The following is a 22,516-nucleotide window of genomic DNA, read 5'->3' as shown; positions in this document are numbered from 1 at the left end:
GAGTAAGTGGAAACGGTGAATTTTTTGGACAAATGAGGTTTCAGGTACTGAAGTCAAGTCATATTGAGATAGTAGCAAGTGAGGATACCTGGTGACTTGAACTTGAGAGAGGTGTCAGGATTAGAAATACATATAAGAAAGTCATCTGCCTAAAGGAATTCTTTGAGGCAGTGGGAAAGATGGGAACATCCATGAGACTGGAATGAGGGGTGGTATCAAAAGCACAGCAAGAAGGAAGGTTTGTGTTGGAGAGTTAAAGGATGGCTTCAGAGAGAAAGTGACAACCAGAAAGTCCAGAATTTGAGCACCTAAAGGCAAAGGGAGTTGTATTGTCAAATAGTTTAGAGCCAAGCTGACCCACAAATCTGCTGTGTTGTTTTTTGAAGCTCAGGTAGTGAAGACAATTCAGCTAAAACGAATCTTCTCATTAGTTTATAATTTCACGCATTTGAAAGTGGTATCTCTTGGTATATTCAAAGTTAGAAAAGTGATGCAAATTGCTAGAATGGGATAAATTAACTGAATTTTATTTGGCTCTTCTCTCTTTTCTTTGTTAGTCTAGCTAGTGCTGTATCTATTTTATCAGTATTTTCTCTATCCAGTCTATCATTGATGGGCATTTGGGTTGGTTCCAAGTATTTAATATTGTAAATAGTGCTGCAATAAATATACATGTTCATGTGTCTTTATAATAGAATGATTTATAATCCTTTGTGTACATCCCCAGTAATGAGATTTCTGGGTCAAATGGTATTTTTGATTCTAGATCCTTTAGGAATTGCCACACTGTCTTCTACAATTGTTCAACTAATTTACACTTCCACCAACAGTATAAAACATGCTCTCCAGAATCTGTTGTTTACACTTCCACCAACAGTGTAAAAGCATCCTGTCCCGCATCTGTTGTTTCCTGACTTCTTAACGTTCTTCATTCTAACTGGCGTGAGAAGGTATCTCATTGTGGTTTTGATTTGCATTTCTCTGATGGCTAATGATGATGAGCATTTTTTCATGTGTCTGTTGGCTGCATAAATATCTTCTTTTGAGAAGTGTCTGTTCATATCCTTGGCCTCCTTTTTGTTGGTTTTTTTTTTTTTTTTTTCTTGTAAATTTAAGTTCCTTGTAGACTCTGGATATTAGATCTTTGTCAGATGGGTAGATTGCAAAAATTTTCACCCATTCTGTAGGTTGCCTGTTCACTATGATGATAATTTATTTTTCTGTCCAGCTCTTTAGTTTAGTTAGATCCCATTTATCAGTTTTGGCTTTTGTTGCAATTGCTTTTAGTGTTTTGGTCATGAAGTATTTGCCCATGCCTATGTCCTGAATGGTATTGCCTAGGTATTCTTCTAGGGTTTTTTTGTTTGTTTGTTTGTTTTTGTTTTTTTTAGTTTTGAGCTTTACATTTAAGTCTTTAACCCATCTTGAGTTAATTTTTTGTGTTAGGTGTAAGGAAGAGAATATGCAGTTTTAGTTTTCTGCATATTGCTAGCCAGTTTTCCCAGCACCATTTATTAAATAGGGAATCCTGTCACCATTGCTCGTTGGCACATATACACCATGGAATACTATGCAGCCATAGAATAGAATGAGTTCATGTCCTTTGCAGGGACATGGATGAACCTGGAAGCTGTAATTCTCACCAGACTAATACAGGAACAGAAAACCAAGCACTGCATGTTCTCACTCATAAGTGGAAGTTGAACAATGAGAACCCGTGGACACAGGGAGGGGAATATCACATACTGGGCCTGTCGGGGTGGGGAGCAAGGGGAGGGAGAGCATTAGGACAAATACTTAATGCATGCCTGAAACCTAGATGATGGGTTGATAGGTACAGCAAACCACTATGGCACATGTATACCTATGTAACAAATCTGCACGTTCTGCATATGTATCCCAGAACTTAAAATTAAAAAAAAAAAAATGCAAAAAGCCAACTCCTGGATTTATTGATCTTTTGAAATTTTTTGTGTCTCAATCTCTTTTAGTTCAGCTTTGATTTTGATTATTTCTTGTCTTCTGCTAGCTTTGGGATTGCTTTGCTCTAGGTTCTCTAATTCTGTTAGTTTTGATGTTAGGTTATTAAATTGAGATCTTTCTAACTTTTTGATGTGGATGTTTAGTGCTATAATTTTTCCTCTTAACACTGCCTTAGCTGTGTCCCAGAGATCCTGGTATGTTGTATCTTTGTTCTCATTAGTTTCAAACAATTTCTTGATTTCTACCTTAATTGCATTATTTACCCCAAAGCCATTCAGAAGCAGGTTATTCATTTTTTGTGTAATTGTATGGTTTTGAGTTATTTTCTCATTCTTGAATTCTATTTTAATTGCAGTGTGGTCTGAGAGAGTGGCTGTTATGATTTCAGTTCTTTTTCATTTGCCAAGGAGTGTTTTATGTTTGATTATGTGATCGATTTTAGAGTATATGCCATGTAGTGGCACATGAGGATGAGAAGAATGTATATTCTGTCGTTTTGAGGTAGAGAGTTCTGTAGATGTCTGTCAGGTCCCTTTGATCCAGTAATGAGTTTGGGTCCTCAATATCTTTGTTCATTTTTTGCTTCAATGATCTGTCTAATATTGTCAGTGGGGTGCTAAGTCTCCCACTATTACTGCAATTGAAGCCTTTTCTTTGTCACCATTTCTCAAAAATGCTTTGCTGCAATGTGCTAAAATATGTCCTCCTAGAGGCAGAAGTCAATTGCTTTAAACTGAAACACTGTCATATCACAATATGAATTATGAAATATTTAAAAATAGCATTTCCTGTTTGACCACCAGGTGGCATAAACATTACCTTTAAATTGTCGAATTTAAGTTACCTGTATATGTGAGTATTATTAATGCTAGGAAATCATAGATGGTGCTAACAAATTGTATACACCTGTGATGTTATTTCAGTGCATTTGAAGAGATTTTATTTGATCTCAACCTTTGTTTATGTGTGTAGACACACACACACACACATATAAATAATGTTGAACGTATATATTTTGAAAAAAATTTGTATATATATGTATTCAGACCACCAATTATGTAGGAGAGCAGGCATCAAGCAACAGAAATACCCGCAAAATAAACTCTGTGTCTGCCCTGAAGAGCTTCCTCTTTGCAATAGGGAGTCACTAAAGCACTTAAAACAGGTTAATGAGTATAGTAATGTAATTATGTGTAAGGTACAAGATAGCATAGACAGGGGAGATACTTTTCACAGAAAATTTGTAGCAGGGTTTGAAGAATCAGTACATCTCTGGATTATTGTATAAGAAACAATACCAGATTGTATTATTGTATAAGAAAAAATACCAGATGGGAAAAAAACTTGTGCAGTTACGTTAATTAGTGTGGCATGTTTTTGGTGAACTGTAAGGAGTTTAAAGTTGCTTGCATGTAAATAAGGATGAGACTAGAGGGAAGGCTGGAGAAGGAGGAAGGGGCCACACAGTGAAAGGCTTTGTAGGCAAAACTGAGGAACATGAACTCTATCCTGTAAGGTATGGGTAACCTGTGGGAGATTTTAAGGAGAGAATTTCTGTTATCAAAGTAGTACTTTAACAGGGTGACTCTCTGATTGGTCTAGAGTGTGGCCTAGGGGAGGACAGAACCAGAAGGCAGTAATCAACTAGGTGTTACTAGTTACAGTAATCAATTGTGTTAATTAGTTCAAGAGATCACAATGGTGTGGATTAAAGTGGTGGAAGGGATGAGGGAAGGACAGATTCTGATATATATTTTATGACAGTGAATTTTATGTGTTCACTTAATGGGTCATGGAGTACCCAGATATTTGATCAAACATCATTCAGTGTGTTTGTGAGTGTGTTTTTGGATAAGATTATTTGAACTGGTAGGCTGAGTAAAGCAGATTACCTCCCAAATGTAGGTTGGCCTCATCCAATAAGTGGATGCCCTGAGTTGAAACAAAAAAGTTAACACTTCCTTAAGTAAGGGGGGACTCCCCTTGCTTGAATGCCTTGAGCTGGGATGTGGGTTTTATCCTGCTTTCACACGTAAACTGCAACATCAGCTCTTGGGTCTTAAGTCTGCTGGTTTTTGGACTAGAACTTATAGTATCCTGGGTCTCCAGCTTGCTGACTGCAGATCTTGGTACTTCTCAGCCTCCATGATTGCTTCAGCCAATTGCTCAACTCAGTTTCTTAAAATATATGGCGTGTGTGTGTGTGAATATATATATATATATATTTTTTTTTTTCCTCTGAAAAACCCTAATACATATGTCAAAGTTAGAATCAGCATAACATAGTGCTTTCACTGTGTGTGGAGAGTAGAAGAGAGAAAGGAGCCAAGGATGGTTTTTTACTCTGGGCCTAGTGACAGGAGGGATAGCCACAATATTAGCTGAAATGGAGAACATGTAGGGCAAACATAAATTGTGTTTTATGTGCGATGCATGAAGACTATTTGTTCAGTTCTATAAAGTTTATGAGCTTGTAGAGAGTTCAGAAAAAAATTACCCTTTTGACATTTGGTTCTACGAGTGTTTATTTCATTTTCACACTGCTATAAAGAACTGCCTGAGGCTGGGTGCGGTGGCTCATGCCTGTAATCCCAGCACTTTGGGAGGCTGAGGCGGGTGGATCACCTGATATCAGGAGCTCAAGATCAGCCTGAGCAACATGGTAACACCTAATTTCTACTAAAAATACAAAAATTAGCTGGGCATGGTGGCACACACCTGTAGCTAGGTGTAACTAGGGAGGTTGAGGCAGGAGAAGCACTTGAACCCAGGAGGCAGATATTGTAGTGAGCCGAGATCATGCCACTGCTCTTCATTCAGCCTAGGCAAGAGAGCAAGACTCAAGACTCCATCTCAAAAAAAAAAAAAAAAAAAAAAAAAAAAAAAAAAAGGATGGACTGCATGGAGACTGGATAATTTACAAAGAAAAGAGGTTTAATTGACTCACAGTTCCAAATGGCTAGGGAGACCTCAGGAAACCCACAATCGTGGAAGGGGATGCAGGCCTGTCTTACATGGCAGCAGGTGAGAGAAAGAGTGAAGGGGGAAGAGCCCCTTATACAACCATTAGATCTCATGAGAACTCACTTACTATCATGAGAACAGCATGGGGGAAACCATCACCATGATCCAGTCACCTCCTACCAGGTCCCTCCCTTGAAATATGGGGATTACAGTTCAGGATGAGATTTGGGTGGGGACACAGAGCCAAACCATATTATTCCACCACTGGTCCCTCTCAAGTCTCATATCCTTCTCACATTTTAAAACACAATCATCCCTTTCCAACAGTCCCCCAAAGTCTTAACCCATTTCAGCATTAACTCAAAAATTCAAAGTCCAAAGTCTCATGTGAGACAAGGCAAGTCCCTTTCACCTATGAACGTGTAAAATCAAAAGCTGCTTAGTTACTTCCAAGATACAATGCGGATACAGGCATTGGGTAAATGCTCCTGTTCCAAATGGGAGAAATTGGCCAAAACAAAGGGGTCTATAGGCCCCATGCAAGTGCAGAATCCAGTGGGGCAGTCAAATCCTAAAGGTCTGAAATGATCTCCTTTGATTCTATGTCTCACATCTGCTGATGCAAGGGGTGCCCATGGCCTTCAGCAGCTCCATCGTAGGCTGGCATTGAGTGCCCATGGCTTTTCCAGGCACACAGTGCAAGCTGTTGGTGGATCTACTATTCTGGGATCTGAGGGACAGGAGGCCTCTTCTCGCAGCTTCACTAGGCAGTGCCCTAGTGGGGACTGTACTGCGGCTCCAACCCCCATTTGCTTTCCACACTGCCATAGCAGTGGCTCTCCATGAGGGCTCTCCCCCTGCAGCAGACTTCTGCCTGGACATCCCCGCATTTCCATACATCCTCTGAAATCTAGTCAGTGGTTTCCAGACCTTAATTGTTGAATTCGGTACACCTGCAGGCCCAACACCATGTGGAAGCTGCTTGGAGCTTACACCCTCTGAAGCAATAGCCCAAGCTTTACCTTGGCCCCTTTGGGGTACAACTGGAGCTGGAGCAACTGGGATACAGGGCACCAAGTCCCTAGGCTGCACAGAGCAGGAGTGTGGTCCTGGGCCCAGCCCAGGAAGCCATTTTATCCTACTAGGCCTGGGGACCTGCGATGGGAGGGGCTGTGTTAAAGGTCTCTGACATCTGTGGAGACATTTTCCCCATTGTCTTGGAGATTAACATTAGACTCCTTGTTATTTATGTAAATTTCTGCAGCTGGGTTGAATTTCTCCCAAGAAAATAGGTTTTTATTTTCTAAGACATGGTCAGGCTGCAAATTTTCTAAACTTTTATGCTCTGTCACCTCGTGAATGCTTTGCTGCTTTGAAATTTCTTCATCTGGATTCCCTAAATCATCTCTTTCAAGTTCAAAGTTCCCAGTAGGGGCTGACAGACATGTCATACAGGAGAGCTCTGGCTAGCATCTGGCAGATGCCCCTCTGGGACAAAGCTTCCAGAGAAAGGAACAGGCAGCAATCTTTGCTGTTCTCCAGCCTCTGTTGGTGATACCCAGGAAAACGGTCTGGAGTGGACCTCCAGCAAACTCCAACAGACCTGCAGCAGAGGGTCCTGTTAGAAGGAAAAGTAACAAACAGAAATGAATAGTATCAACATCAAATAAAAAGAAGTCCACTCAGACACCAGCTGGAGGTCACTGACTTCAAAGACCAAAGGTAGATAAATCCATGAAGATGGAGAGAAACCAGTGCAAAAAAGCTGAAAATTCCAAAAAACCAGAACACCTCTTCTCCTCCAAAGGATCACAACTCCTCACCAGCAAGAGAAGAAAACTGGACAGAATGAATTGGATGAATTGACAGAAGTAGGCTTCATAAGGTGGGTAATAAACTCCTCCAAGCTAAAGGAGCATGTTCTAAGCCAATGCGAGGAAGCTGAGAACCTTAATAAAAGGTTAGACAAATTGCTTACTAGAATAACTAGTTTAGAGAAGAACATAAATTACCTGATGTAGCTGAACAACATAACGAGAACTTCGTGAAGCATACACAAGTGTCAATAGCTGACTCGATCAAGCAGAAGAAAGGATATCAGAGATTGAAGATCAACTCAGTGAAATAAAGTGAGAAAAAAAGATTAGAGAAAGAAGAATGAAAAGAAACAAAGAAAGCATCCAAGAAATATCGGACTATGTGAAAAGACCAAATATTATGCTTGATTGGTGTACCTGAAAGTGACTGGGAGAATGGAACCAAGTTGGAAAACACTCCTCAGGCTGTTAGCCAGGAGAACTTCCCCAAACTAGCAAGGCAGGCTAACATTCAAACTCAGAAAATACAGAGAACACCACAAAGATACTCCTCAAAAAGAGCAACCCCAAGACACATAATCATCAGATTCACCAAGGTTGAAATGAAGTAAAAATGTTAAGGGCAGCCTGAGAGATAGGTGGGGTTACCCACAAAGGGAAGCCCACCAGACTAACAGCAGATCTCTCTGCAGAAATTTTACAAGCCAGAAGAGAGTGGGGGCTGATATTCAACGTTCTTAAAGAAAAGAATTTTCAACCCAGAATTTCATATCCAGCCACACTGAGCTTCATAAGTGAAGGAGAAATAAAATTCTTTACAGACAAGCAAATGCTGAGAGATTTTGTCACCACCAAGCCTGCTTTATAAGAGCTCCTGAAGGAAGCACTAAACATGGAAAGCAACAACCAGTACCAGTCACTGCAAAAACATACCAAATTGTAAAGACCATTGACGCTATGAAGAAACTGCATCAACTAACGGGCAAAATAACCAGCTAGCATCATAATGACAGGATCAAATTCACATGTAACAATATTAACCTTAAATGTAAAAGGGCTAAATGCCCCAGTTAAAAGACACAGACTGGCAAACTGGATAAGGAGTCAAGACCCATCAGTGTGCTGTATTCAGGAGACCCATCTCACATTCAAAGACATAGCCTCAAAATAAAGGGATGGAGGAATATTTACCATGCAAATGGAAACCAAAAAAGGCAGGTATTGCGATCCTAGTCTCTGATAAAACAGACTTTAAACCAACAAAAATCAAAAGAGACATAGAAGGACATTACATAATGTCCTTTCTCAGCAAACACAACAGCAGATCAATACAACAAGAACAGCTAACTATCCTAAATGTATATGCACCCAATACAGGAGCACCCAGATTCATAAAGCAAGTTCTTAGTGACCTACAAAGAAACTTAAGACTCCCACACAATAATAATGGGAGACTTAAACACCCCATCGTCAATATTAGGCAGATCAACAGGAGAGAAGATTAACAAGGATATCCAGGACTTGAACTTAGCTCTGGACCAAGCAGACCTAACAGGCATCTACAGGGCTCTCCACCCCAAATCAACAGAGTATACATTTTTTCTCAGCACCACATCACACTTATTCTAAAATTCACCACATAATTGGAAGTAAAACACTTCCTAGCAAATGCAAAAGAAGGGAAATCATGACAAACAGTCTCAGACCACCATGCAATCAAATTAGAACTCAGGATTAAGAAACTCACTCAAAACTGCACAACTGCATGAAAACTTAACAACCTGCTCCTGAATGACTGCTGAGTACATAACGAAATGAAGGCAGAAATGAAGATATTCTTTGAAACCAATGAGAACAAAGACACAACATAGCAGAATCTCTGGGTCACATTTAAAGCGGTGTGTAGAGAGAAGTGTATAGCCCTAACATCACAATTTAAAAAAAAAAAAAAAAAAAGCTACAGAAGCAAGAACAAACAAATTTAAGAGGTAGCAGAAGACGAGAAATAACTAAGATCAGAGCAGAGCTAAAGAAGTTAGAGACACAAAAAAACCCTTGAAAAAATCAGTGAATCCAGGAGCTGGTTTGAAAAGATCAACAAAACAGACCGCTAGCCAGACTAATAAAGAAGAAAAGAGAGAAGAATCAAATAGATGCAAAAAAAAATGATAAAGGGGATAATCACCATGTATCCCACAGAAATACAAACTACCAACAGAGAATTCGCACCCTCTATGCAAATAAACTAGAAAATCTAGAAGAAATGGATGAGTTCCTGGACACATACACCCTCCCAAGATTCAAAGCCCTGAAATGACTAATAGCAAGTTCTGAAATTGAGGCAGCAATTAATAGCCTGCCAACCAAAAAAAGTCCAGTACCAGACTGATTCACAAGCCAAATTCTAGCAGAGGTACAAAGAGGAGCTGGTACCATTCCTTCTGAAATTATCCAAAAAAATAGAAAAACAGGAAATCCTCCCTAACACATTTTATGGGGCCAGCATCATCCTGATACCAAAACCTGGCAGAGACAAAACAAAAAAAGAAAATTTCAGACCAATATTCCTGATGAACATCGATGTGAAAATCCTCAGTAAAATACTGGCAAACCGAATCCAGCAGCACATCATCAAAAAGCTTATCCACCATAATCAAGTTGGCTTGATCCTTGGGATGCAAGGCTAGTTCAACATACTCAAATCAATAAACGTAATCCATCACATAAACAGAACCAATGACAAAAATCACATGATTATCTCAATAGATCCAGAAAAGGTCTTTGACAAAATTCAACAGCCCTTCATGCTAAAAACTGTCAATAAATTCGGTATTGATGGAACATATCTCAAAATAATAAGAGTTTTATGAACACCCACAGCCAATATCATACTGAATGGGCAAAAACTGGAAGCATTCCCTTTGAAAACCCACACAAGACAAGGATGCCCTCTCTCACCACTCCCATTCAACATAGTACTGGAAGTTCTGGCCAGGGCAATCAGGCAAGAGAAGGAAGTAAAGGGTATTCAATTAGGAAAAGAGGAAGCCAAACTGTGTCTGTTTGCAGATAACGTGATTGTATATTTAGAAAATCCCATTGTCTCTGCCCCAAATCTCTTAAGCTCATAAGCAACTTCAGCAAAGTCTCAGGATACAAAATCAGCATGCAAAAATCACAAGCATTCTTATACACCAAGGGCAGACAGACAACCATATCATGAGTGAACTCCCATTAACAATTGCTATTAAGAGAATAAAATACCTAGGAATCCAACTTACAAGGGATGTGAAGGACCTCTTCAAGAACTATAAACCACTGCTCAAGGAAATAAGAGAAGACACACAAAAAATGGAAAAACATTCCATGCTCATTGATAGGAAGAATCGTATTGTGAAAATGAACATACTGCCCAAAGTAAATTTTAGATTCAGTGTATCCCCATTAAGCTACCATTGACTTTCTTCACAGAGTTTGAATAAAACTAATTTAAATTTCATATAGAACCAAGAAAGAGCCCACATTGTCAAGACAATCCTAAGCCAAAAGAACAAAGCTGGGGGCATCACACTACCTGACTTCAAACTATACTACAAGGCTACAGTAACCAAAACAGCATGGTACTGGTACCAAAACAGACATATAGACCAATGGAACAGAACAGAGCTCTCAGAAATAATACCGCACATTTACAGCCATCTGATCTTTGACAAACCTGAGAGAAACAAGAAATGGGGAAAGGATTCCCTATTTAATAAATGCTGCTGGGTAAACTGCCTAGCCATATGTAGAAAGCTGAAACTGGATCCCTTCCTTACTCCTTATACAAGAATGAATTCAAGATGGATTAAAGACTTAAATGTTAGACCTAAAACCACAAAAACCCTAGAAGAAAACCTAGGCAATACCATTCAGGACATAGGCATGGGCAAAGACTTCATGACTAAAACACCCAAAGCAATGGCAACAAAAGCCAAAATTGACAAATGTCATCTAATTAAACTAAAGAGCTTCTGCACAGCAAAAGAAACTATCATCATAGTGAACAGGCGGCCTACAGAATGGGAGAAAATTTTTGCAAACTATCCATCTGACAAAGGGCTAATATCCAGAATCTACGAAGAACTTAAACAAATTTACAAGAAAAAAAAGCAACTCCATAAAAAAATGGGTGAAGGATTTGAACAGACACTTCTCAAAAGAAGACATTTATGCAGCCAACAAACATATGAAAAAAAGCTCATCATCACTGATCATTAGAGAAATGCAAATTAAAACCACAATGAGATATCACTTCGTGCCAGTTAGAATGGCAATCATTAAAAAGTCAGGAAACAACAGATGCTGGAGAGGATGTTGATAAATAGGAATGCTTTTACACTGTTGGTGGGAGTGTAAATGAGTTCAACCTTTGTGGAAGACAGTATGTCAATTCCTCAAGGATCTAGAATCAGAAATAACCATTTGACCCAGAAATCCCATTACTGGGTATATACCCAAAAGATTATAAACCATTCTGCTATAAAGACACATGCACACATGTGTTTACTGCAGCACTGTTCACAATAGCAAAGACTTGGAACCAACCCAAATACCCATCAATAATAGACTGGACAAAGAAAATGTGGCACATATACACCATGGAATACTATGCAGCCATGAAAAAGAATGAGTTCATGTCCTTTGCAGGGACATGGATGAAGCTGGAAACCATCCTTCTCAGCAAACTAACACAACAGCAGAAAACCAAACACCGCATGTTCTCACTCATAAGTGGGAGTGAAACAATGAAACACATGGACACAGGGAGTGGGACATCACACACTATGGCCTGTAGAGGTTTTAGGGGACTTGGGTAGGGATACCCTTAGGAGAAATACCTAATGTAGATGATGGGTTGATGGGTGCAGCAAACCACGATGGCATGTGAACACCTGTGTAACCTGCATGTTCTGCACATGTACCCCATAACTTAAAGTATAATATAAATAAATAGAAAGAAGTGAAGCTCAGAACAAACAAAGTTCCACAGATCTCTAGGGTGGAGGCAAAATGCTGCCAGTCTCTCTGCTAAAGCATAGCAAGAGTTACTTTTACTCCAGTTCCCAATAAGTTCCTCATCTGCACCTGAGACCACCTCAGCCTGGGCTTTACTGTTTACATCACTATTAACATTTTGGTCAAAATCATTTAACAGGTCTTTAGGAAATTCCAAACTTTCTGACATCTTCCTGTCTTCTTCTGAACACTCAAAATGGTTACAATCTGTGCCTTTTACCCAGTTTCAAAGTTGCTTCCACATTTTCAGGTTATCTTTATAGCAGTACCCCATTCTCTGCAGTACCAATTTCCTGTATTAGTTCATTTTTGCACTGCTGTAAAGAACTTCCCTAAACTGGGTAATTTACAAAGAAAATAGGTTCTGTTGACTCACATTTCCACATGGCTGGGGCAGCCTCAGGGAACCCACAGTCATGGTGGAAGGGGAAGCAGGCACGTCTTACATGCGGAGAGAGAGTGTGAAGGGGGAAAGAGCCCCTTATAAAACCATCACATCTTGTGAGAACTCACTCACTATCATGAGAACAACATGGCAGTAACCACCCCCATGATCCAATTACCTCCCACCAGGCCCCTCCCTTGACATGTGGGTATTACAGTTTGAGATGAGATTTAAATGGGGACACAGATCCAAACCATATCAATGGGTTTAATTTTATGGGCAAGTTAGGAAATGTAGAAATAAGTAAGAAAGGCATCAAGAATTCGTGTGACTGGGCAGAGTGGGTGGCACCTGTAATTCCAGTGACTTGGGAGGCTGAAGTGGAAGGATCCCTTGAGGGTAGGAATCAGGATGTGAGACCAACCTGGGCAACAAGTGAGACAGTCTCCTAAAAAAAAAAGAAAAAGAGCCGGTGTGATTGTGAATAATTTTGAGGGGGAGCTCAAAATATACAGATTTACTGTTAATCTTGGTGTGGGTATTCCTAGGGCAGGATGTGTGACAGGTGGGTCCCATCTCTATTTTGTTAAGTATACTTGAGATCCACTCAAAAATGGTAAATGAGTTCAAGTTGGACCTTAAAAACTGAAAGAAAATGGAAGGGTGAAGCGTTCAGCAAAATGAAATAGAAAGTCTGTGGGATCCAATGTGTAAGAGGGACTTAGAATATTGTAGATGCACTATGTAGGTTTTGTTTATTCATTTTTTTTTTCCAAGACGAAGTCTCACTCTGTCACCAAGGCTGGAGTGCAGTGGTACGATCTCGGTTCACTGAAACTTCCACCTCCCGTGTTCAAGCAATTCTCCTGCCTCAGCCTCCCGAGTAGCTGGGATTACAGGCCCACACCACCACACCCGACTGACTTTTGTATTTTCAGTAGAGACAGGGTTTTACCATGTTGGCCAGGCTGGTCTTGAACTCTTGACCTCGTGATCTGCCCACCTTGGACTCCCATGTGCTGGGTGTTTATTATAACTTTTAATTGATATTTCATGTACTTTTGGTTATGATTGCATACTTTAGCATAATTTAGATTTCTGATCTCCATAATTATGTAATAATAATAGAAAACATGAAACAATATGTGTCAAACTGTGCTGGAGTGGGGTGTGTGTGTGTGTGTGTGTGTATGTGTGTATTTTACCTCTATTAATTCTAATGACAAACAGGTGGGTGCAATAAATTGGAGAGACGTTATCCCAAGCTCATCTGCCCAATAAGATAGGAAGAGAGAAATCTTATTTGACTTTTGCTTTACCTTAGTGTCTCCTGGAAAAACAGGAATTACATAAAGCGGCACCAGCATGGCTTCATTATCTTTTCTCTCCTTTGGGCATGATGCTTCTTTGAAGTCTAACTCAGTCATACAAACAGAGAATAGAATCTGATTGTAGTTTTGAAAGAACCATTTAAAGGCACAAGGATATATTAGTCTATGTCCATGCTGTATATTACTCAAATGAGAATGGATACTTAAAAATCTTATCTTTATGAATAAATATGACTATTATCAGATAGCATAACCCATTAATACTAATATTGAAAATGTTTCATCTTTTCTAAGAAAACTTTTTTTCCTATTTATGTTTTTCCTCTTGTAAGGACACATACTATAGTCACAGCTGCCCAATATTATTCATCTTATTAGGGAGTGAGTGGTTTCCAATATGAAAGCATTGGCTTCCAGTGTAAATGCTATTTGTAGTTATCAGAGTTTTCATCATTGAGGACAGATAGAAGCAGAACTAAATTGGTTATGGGTTACAAAAGTTATTAATAGTAGATGCTATGAAAAAGCATATTATTGGCTTTTTGTTGGTTGATTTTAAATAATTATTGCAATAGCCACATTCTTTTGGTTTCTCTCTCTCTCTCTCCCCCCTCCCTCTCCCCTCCCTCTCTCTCCTTCCCTTTCTCTCTCTTTCCGTCTTCCTCTCTCTCTTACCCCCGGCCTTCTCCTCCTCTCTGTTTCTAATTCTGTCCTTCTATCTAAAATTTCTAGGCTATCTATGTAATTGTTGTGGTTTGGTATAATTTTCCAAGGAGTTGATCATGGTTCATTATAAATATGAGAGAAGACCTGTTATAGCCCACAGCAAGTTGTGGCTCTAAGCGTTTCCCCTGATGAAGTGTCTGCTGCAGATGATTCTATTGTTTAGTGAAAGGATCACAAGTATGACAAGAGACAGAGCCTCTGGCCTCAAGGAACTCATAAACAAGTGGATAACATGTAGAAATCAATGAACACTATAATGGAAACGTACAGAAGCTGGAATAGAGCACACAGCCTCTTTGCTGTCATTGGAAGGTGATTGGACCTGGAATGTAATGATTTTGCTTGTTTACTGTGTGGCTTTTCTCAGTTGTCTTAATCAAACTGAGCTCCGTTTTCTAATTGGCAAATTAGAGATCAAAATAACATATCTTTCAGGGTTTTTGTGAATATTAGTTGAATTATTTGATGAATCTAGTTTGTATAATAAAATATGAATATAAGATTCTTTTATTCAGCTTGATATTTTGACTTTAACAATGGAAGCCATGTTGTGTGAAATCCCAGCGTAGTTCTCTGTTGCAATGTTAAAGCATTCCTTTAGAGCACTGAAAGGAGATTCTTCTTTGTGTGTTTTTCCATATTAGCATTTCTAACATATGCTCTCATGACATTTTTTCTGATGGTATAGATATAAAGCAGCCTGTAAGAAAGGTGGTCAATTTTGTGTATTCCTGTCCCCATAGCATACATTGGTAGAGGTACTCCTTCAAATTTGTACTTATCATGCCTGAAGGGGATGAGATGGAGTGGAGGTGGCTTGCCAAAAGGCATGGCAGTGAGAAGTAAAGAGAAAAACTAGCAATCGCATTTTTCTTCCCAATTTATCCATTGGTAGAATTCATTTTCTGAGTTTATCTTGAAATAATTACACATGAAGTTAAGCTTACCTTTAAGGTTAATGCAATTGTTCTGCTTTTTAAATTATTTTAACTTACATGAAAGAAAAGTATAATTTTCTAGATTACCGTAGTCCATATTTCCCCTTTATTTATGTGAAGAATGAAGTTAATGTCTTGAGAAGTCGTTTTCAGTGTCTGTTTACTTAAAATGATCAGTCCGTCTGACTGTGTTCGTATAGAAATAGGCCAGGTGTTGTGACTCATGCCTGTAATCCCAGCACTTTGGGAGGCGGAGGCGGAGGCGGAGGCGGAGGCGGGCGGATCACAGTGTCAAGAGATGGAGACCATCCTGGCTGACATGGTGAAACCCTGTCTCTACTAAAAATATGAAAATTAGCTGGGTGTGGTGGCGTGTGCCTTTAGTCCCAACTACTCGGGAGGCTGAGGCAGGAGAATCGCTTAAACCTGGGAGGTAGAGGTTGTAGTGAACTGAGATCACGCCACTGCAGTCCTGCTTGGCGACAGAGCAAGACTCCATCTCACCAAAAAAAAAAAAAAATATATATATATATATAGCCACATGCAGTTTAATGTTTGCTGATAGGTCATTGTTCTGGTTACAACTACTTTTTGAACTTTCTGCATTATCATCTCCTTTTAAGCATGACATATAGAAGTTGTAGTGATAATTAGCAAGGACGTATCTGCACATTTTTGATGGTTATAGTAGACACTTTTTAAATGAATGAACTCTAGGTTAAATCTGAATCCTCCAATTCTACCTCATCAGCTTCTGATTTTTCTGAAGGACAAGAGCAACACATTAGATAGATTTAGGAATATATCATGGAGAATGTAGAAGATGTCACGTTTACCATTATTTTTGTGCACTGTTCAACTACTGTCCCCCTTTCTCAAAATGTAAGAAAATATGACTGTCAGGTGAAATCTCCTTTAACTTCCTGTATGCCAGTAGTAGTTCTCTACAACCCTATGCTTTCTTATCCTCTTTCCTTCAGCTTAGAGAAAAGTGTTCACTTTGACATTACAGATCCCAGCCCATCCACTGGGTCCTTGACTCAGTCTCTTATCTTCTCCAGGGCCATGTCTCACCTGCCATTCTTTTCTTATATTTCCAACCTCTGCTTATGCATTGTGTTTTTTCTTTGTTTTTAATTGCTCATTTCACTCAATTTGTCATGCCGCATTTGTCTGTAGTTGCTATCCGTTTTATGCTTTCCTGATCTAAGTCCTCAGAAGTGTCCTTCACTTACTTTCCTCACTTACTTCCAGTCTTCACTTACTTTCTTCACTTCCAGTCTTTGCTTACTTTCTTCTCATTCACTCTTTAGTCCGTTGCAATAAGTTCTTTGTCTGCCACCCTGTCCAATTGATCAAAACTGCTCTGGATAAACCTGCTATGAATGAGGTAACTTATCTTTTTTGTTGCTTTTTTAAATTAGCAATTCCAACAGATATTTTTTCAACCTATTGTTTTGGTGGACTTTTTTGCTTCATGTATGTAACTCTTCTTGAAACTGTTTCCTTTACTTTTATGACACAATCGTTTTTTCTTGTACCTTTTAAATTGTTCCTTCTCTATTTGCTTAATGACTGTTATATCTTCAAATGTTGATCCTATTCAGGGTACCTTTTTTGATCCTTTGTTTACTCAGTGCCCATACTCTCTCTCTGAGTGATTGTAACCATTTTTATGGTTTCTACTATCTATACACTGATAACTCCTAAAATACATTTTCAGTCTAGACCTTCTCCCCGGTCTTAGGCTTATGTGAACAGTTTCTAAAGGATCATCTCTGACTAGATTTTCTCCAGCTGCCTCAGAGTTTACATGACTAAACCTGAACTTTTTATCGTCTCTCCTAGGCCAGTTCTTCTATCTTTTTACTATTTCAGTTGGTAGCACCATAATCTACCTTGTCACCTAAGTCAGAACTATGGAATGCATTTATTCATACTTCCACTTCATTGCCCGTATTCAGTCAATAAGCTGGTCTCCAGATTACATGTTGATATTTTGTGTTTATTTTCCCAGTCAGTCCTTTTCTTTCTCTTCCACTGCAGCTGCTTAATTCGTTTCACTTTTCACCGATGTTGGGACTAATAGAAGTGTTTTCAGTTGATCTCTCAATGTTTTATCGTCTTCTCCTCAAATAAGCCCTTCCTATAACCAACAGAATGATGAAATTGAAATAAGACCATTTCATTTTTCTGCATTACAACTTTCAGTGCCTCATTCCTGCTCCCACTGCTGACAGTAATATTTCTCATACTTAGTTTCATAGATATGTGTGTGTGCTTCAGAATATTCAATGAGAACTTTTCAATTTGGTTTGTGCGTTTTACTGATAATCATTTTAAAAACAACCACCACTTTGTGTTTATGATGGCATATCTGTCAAAGAGTGACCTAGAGTAATTAGATTTAGCTTTAAATGCAGTATTTTTCAGCCAGTATGAGGAAATTCTAGAAGTTATAGACATAGTTTCATGGATCTATACCACATACACACATATGTACATACACAGGTACATATACATGTATATACACATATATACACACATATATGATATACATACACAGAGATATGTAGATATCTGTATATATTTATATTTGTATATCAGATATTTTATGTGTGTATCTGCATAATTTTTCCAAAGGGGTCTTAATATTATTCAAGTTGGAAATTCACTCTACACTTTATAGGATGAATTGTAAGGTTCTTAATATGTCTTGTGTTATCTTTTATGATCTGCCCTCTACATTATGTATCTTAGTCTCTTATACTTTGTGTGGAAGCAGCATCAAATTACTTGAGAGTCCTCGGCCGGGCGCGGTGGCTCAAGCCTGTAATCCCAGCACTTTGGGAGGCCGAGATGGGCGGATCACGAGGTCAGGAGATCGAGACCATCCTGGCTAACACGGTGAAACCCCGTCTCTACTAAAAATACAAAAAAAAAAAAAAAAACTAGCCGGGCGAGGTGGCGGGCGCCTGTAGTCCCAGCTACTCGGGAGGCTGAGGCAGGAGAATGGCGTAAACCCGGGAGGCGGAGCTTGCAGTGAGCTGAGATCCGGCCACTGCACTCCAGTCCGGGCGACAGAGCGAGACTCCGCCTCAAAAAAAAAAAAAAAAAAAAAGAGAGTCCTCATAAACACAAATGCTATTATTTTTCCTGTTATATTTATGCGTTTACACTTACCCCTTAGGTGTATGGAATTATCTTGCCTTCTCTCTTCTCCTAACTTTAACTTTGAACTCCTACTTTATAAGTAGTTCCATCATGACCTCTCCCAGGATACACTTATCTAACAAGGTAGGCTGTTCAGTGGCCCTCCTGATTTTATAGTTCCCTCGGCAAATCTCTATGTCTGGGTACACCTTATTGCTTTGTAGTTACTTATTGGATTCACTACCAGACTGTGACCTTCTTCAGGTCTTGTGGCTTTCTCCTCTGCATTTTTCAAGCATGGGATTGTAATTGAATGAAGGATAATGACCTGAAAATACATGAATGAATCACCTTTCTACCCATGAAGATAAAGACCTTTTTTCTACAGTCATTTCAATTTCTTTCACAGTTTTTTCTTTACTCAGTTTTTACACTACTGCTTGTTAAATGCTTAATGTGTATTTATATACTTCATTTCTTATTTTAAATAAGTATCAATGGCTAGTTTTACATGAAGAAATTTCAGCTGCATGAAGATAATCCTTCTATTCCTTTATTTTTCAGGAAACCTATCTTCCCAGTTGGAGGCTCAGGAACCTAAGAGTTCTGAAAGTACATTAACTTCGATGGAAGATTCTGGATGTGATTTGTCAAATGAGCAGAGAACTGAATCCTCAGACCTGTCCCAGCACTTTGTAGAAAGCTGTACCCCCACTCACTTTCCACCACTGCCTCTCATGAAAAGACCTTGTGCTATCCTGCAAAATCCTTTGTCTTCTCACATGCAATTCTTGCAATATCTTCTTGAATTAAAGAACTTGACAGAATCAGGTAATCTTAAAAGAGACTTAACCCACTTTGAAAAAGACTCTTCCACAGTCTCTGATTCTGTTTTTCAGTTGCTGGATGGCCTGATCAGTTTTTACCGTAATCCCAAACTTCCTTTTTCAAGATTTTGGACAGAGGCTGTTGGTACTTTAGCTAGTCTGATCAGTGACTGTAACTTGTCTAGTCATATTCTTAAAAAGTGTTCCAAGAAGTTGGAAGAATTTGAGAAAACCCTACTACATGCTATTTTAGGAAACAATCATATAAATCGGGTAAGTAATAAATCCCTCTTTTATTCATAAAATGCTAGTAATTTTATTGAGCATCTCTTTGGGTAATGTCTGTTGTTGTCCCTTAGCCTTGTGGTTCAAGGAGTACCTTAGTGGGTCTTTTTCTGCAGCTGTCTGCAGCTCTTATCTGTCATGATGTCTCCACCTCTAGCCTCTGATTTCTACAACATAGTTTTCTGCATAGATGCCTTTGCTTCAAGCTTGTTCTTCTCTGCTTTGAATTACTTTCTCTGTTTTATTATCAGCACCCTTGGATTCTTTTCTTCTTATGTTTTCCCTTTTCTGTTTCTATTTCCTATTGTTCAAAAAGTCTCAAAACTTTTGAGAAAACCACTAACAAATAAAGTTTTCTAAACTTAACTTCTGTGAATGTTAAATTCCTCATAATGGATTCTCTGTACTGTATTGAATTTGCTGTTTTTCTGGCATTGACTGGCAAATGCCTTGGGGTTGAGGAATATTTTTCTCTTCTTTTGACCTTTCCCTTGTAAGTGGCAAATGCCTCCTGGACCCTCTGCAGGTGTGGGTGAATTGAATAAATTGGCTAAGGAGCACATAATATAAAGCTTTATTGTGTTTTTTTCTTATTTATTTAACATGGCTTAGGAAGATTTACTCAGGGATTCTTTTTTAACAAGTGACATTGAGATAACCTGAAGTTGTTTTGTTGTTTGGCTCTTGAGACATGGTAGAGAATTTCTTTTTCAAATTATTTCTGCCTTCTTTGCCATCTGATCCTTTTACTGGGAAATTCCAAATGGCTTTACATTTTAATCCTCTTGAATTGACTACCAAAATATAATAGAATAAACTAAAAGGTCTATCTAACTTATTTACTATATTTCACTGTAGGAAAAAGGTTATTGGAGCTTGTTTCTTTGGGTACATTATTGTTAAATATTTGCCTCAGTGCTATGATCTAACATTTAGAGTTTTTGTACAGTGGAGGCTTTATCTGAGTTTTCAAAATTTTGATAAAATTTGCACTGCTAAACCAATTTGTTTCATGTACAGCTGTTCTTTCCTTCTCTATTAAGGTATGATTTGATCAATATTTTATAAACTTTATGATTAAGCTTTTGGCATTTGTGAAAGATATTGAATTTTCTGTCTGGAAAATGGAAATCTTTTTCTTTTGGACATGGTCAATCAGGAATTAAATATCAAATTTGCCATAGTTGTATCTGAGATATAAAATCCATTTCTAAACCATCAAAATATCTTAAATACTTCATATTTTTTAAACTTCTTTTTATACTTTTGCTTTCTTTTAAAAACTACTTTAAGCAGTCTTTGTGTAACTTGGAACCTTGAAGATACTGGCATTTATATTCCATATTAGAGTTACTGAATGATGCAAATATATTCCAGTCTAGTCTTTGCCTATATATATATGTATTGGAGCTTGATATGACTTACTCCTACACAAGAGTAACCTTGGGAATTGTATGGAAGGAGAAGTATGTGTAGAATAAACTACACATAAGCTTGTGAAATTCCTCTTTACTCTTTCCTCCACCTTCCTCAAGCAGATGGACAGAGTCTTGGAGGTGCAAGCTGTGCTGCCTGGGATTGGTGGAGGGGTGACATAAGCACTTCCTTGGTTGCCTCAGCTGGTATCTCGCTAGGTTCCATGCACTCCAAGTTCCCTGACTCTGAGCCCAGCACAGCACCAAGACTTGTGCAGGAATTGCAGTCCTTGTGGTCTAGGTTGCCCTTCATGTTTATTTATAACCCCAAAATAGTTTAGTCCATGGTGGCAGGGCTTGCCAAAACTCAGGTTCCAACTGCGACAGTTACCCCTGTAAGAAAGCCATTCATTCACTTGTTCTTCTACTGTTGGCCAACTGTTCAGCAATGGCTGGCACGATGGCAAGTGACATAAGAAATATATACTTCATCCATAGAACCACCTATACCATCACAAGTTTGAAATGAAAACTATAGTTTTCATTTCTTGTAGAGACTTCCTGGTTTTGGTATCAGGATAATCCTGACCTCATAAAATGTGTTTGGAAGTGGACCTTTTTATTTTCAGGAAGAGTTTAAGAAAGATTGTTCTTAATTCCTCTTTGAATGTTTGGTAGGATTCACCTGTGTGGTCATCAGATTATTTGTTGGGAGCCTTTTTTTTTTTTTTTTTTTTTCAGATGGAGTCTTACTCTGTCGCCAGGCTGGAGTGCAGTGGCACTGCAACCTCCACTTCCTGGGTTCAGGCGATTCTCCTGCCACAGCCTCCCGAGTAACTGGGACTACAGGCGCATGCCACCACGCCCAGCTAATTTTTGTGTTTTTAGTAGAGATGGGGTTTCACCATATTGACCAGGATGGTCTCAATCTCTTGACCTCATGATTTGCCCACGTCGGCCTTCCAAAGTGCTAGGATTACAGGCATGAGCCACCACACCCGGCCTGTTGGGAGACTTTTGATTGCTGATTCAATCCCCTTATTTGTTACTGGTCTTTTCAGGCTTTCTGTTTCTTCCTGATTCAGTTTTGGTAAGTTGCATATTTTTAGGAATTTATCCATTTCTTATAAGTCATCCAGATTGTTGGCATATAATTGTTCATCACACTTCCCCTATGATCCATTTTCTGTCTAAGGCATCCATTATAATATCTCCTTTTTGATTTTTGATTTTGTCTTTTTATTTTCTTACTCTAGGTAAGGGTTTGTCAATTATTTTATCTTTTCAAAAGGCAAACTCGTAGATTTTTTTTTATTTTTAAACTGTTTCCTTGTTCACAATTTATTTTTTTGCTCCAATCTTTATTATTCTCTTTCTTCTGCTTATTTTGGGCTTAGTTTATTCTTTGTAGTGGAGTTTAATACCTCAATTACAATAATGGATGGAACATCCAGACAGAAAAATCAATAAAGAAACAACTGACTTGAACGACGCTGTAGAGTAAATGGATTTAATTGACCTATACATAACTTTCCACTCAACAGCAGAAGAATACACATTCTTCTCAAGTGCACACAGAATGTTCTCCAGGATAAATGAAATTTTAGGTCACAAAACATGTCTTAACCATTTTA

The 22,516-nt window shown here is 38.7% G+C and overlaps 1 protein-coding gene across 1 annotated transcript in view; it reads left to right on the top strand.

The window, feature by feature from the left end:
• Positions 1-22,516, top strand: part of MEI4 (meiotic double-stranded break formation protein 4) — a 277,533-nt gene that overhangs the window by 64,823 nt on the left and 190,194 nt on the right. Inside the window, exon 3 of the mRNA XM_033235595.1 lies at positions 18,920-19,455. Coding sequence (XP_033091486.1) covers positions 18,920-19,455 — 536 coding nt within the window. The remainder of the gene's footprint in view (positions 1-18,919; positions 19,456-22,516) is intronic.

The sequence above is a fragment of the Trachypithecus francoisi genome, unplaced genomic scaffold, assembly GCF_009764315.1.
Source record: "Trachypithecus francoisi isolate TF-2019V2 unplaced genomic scaffold, Tfra_2.0 Lachesis_group15, whole genome shotgun sequence".
NCBI classification, from domain to species: Eukaryota; Metazoa; Chordata; class Mammalia; order Primates; family Cercopithecidae; genus Trachypithecus; species Trachypithecus francoisi.
Note: the sequence above shows the minus strand (reverse complement) of the source record. Positions and strands in the feature narration are given on the sequence as shown.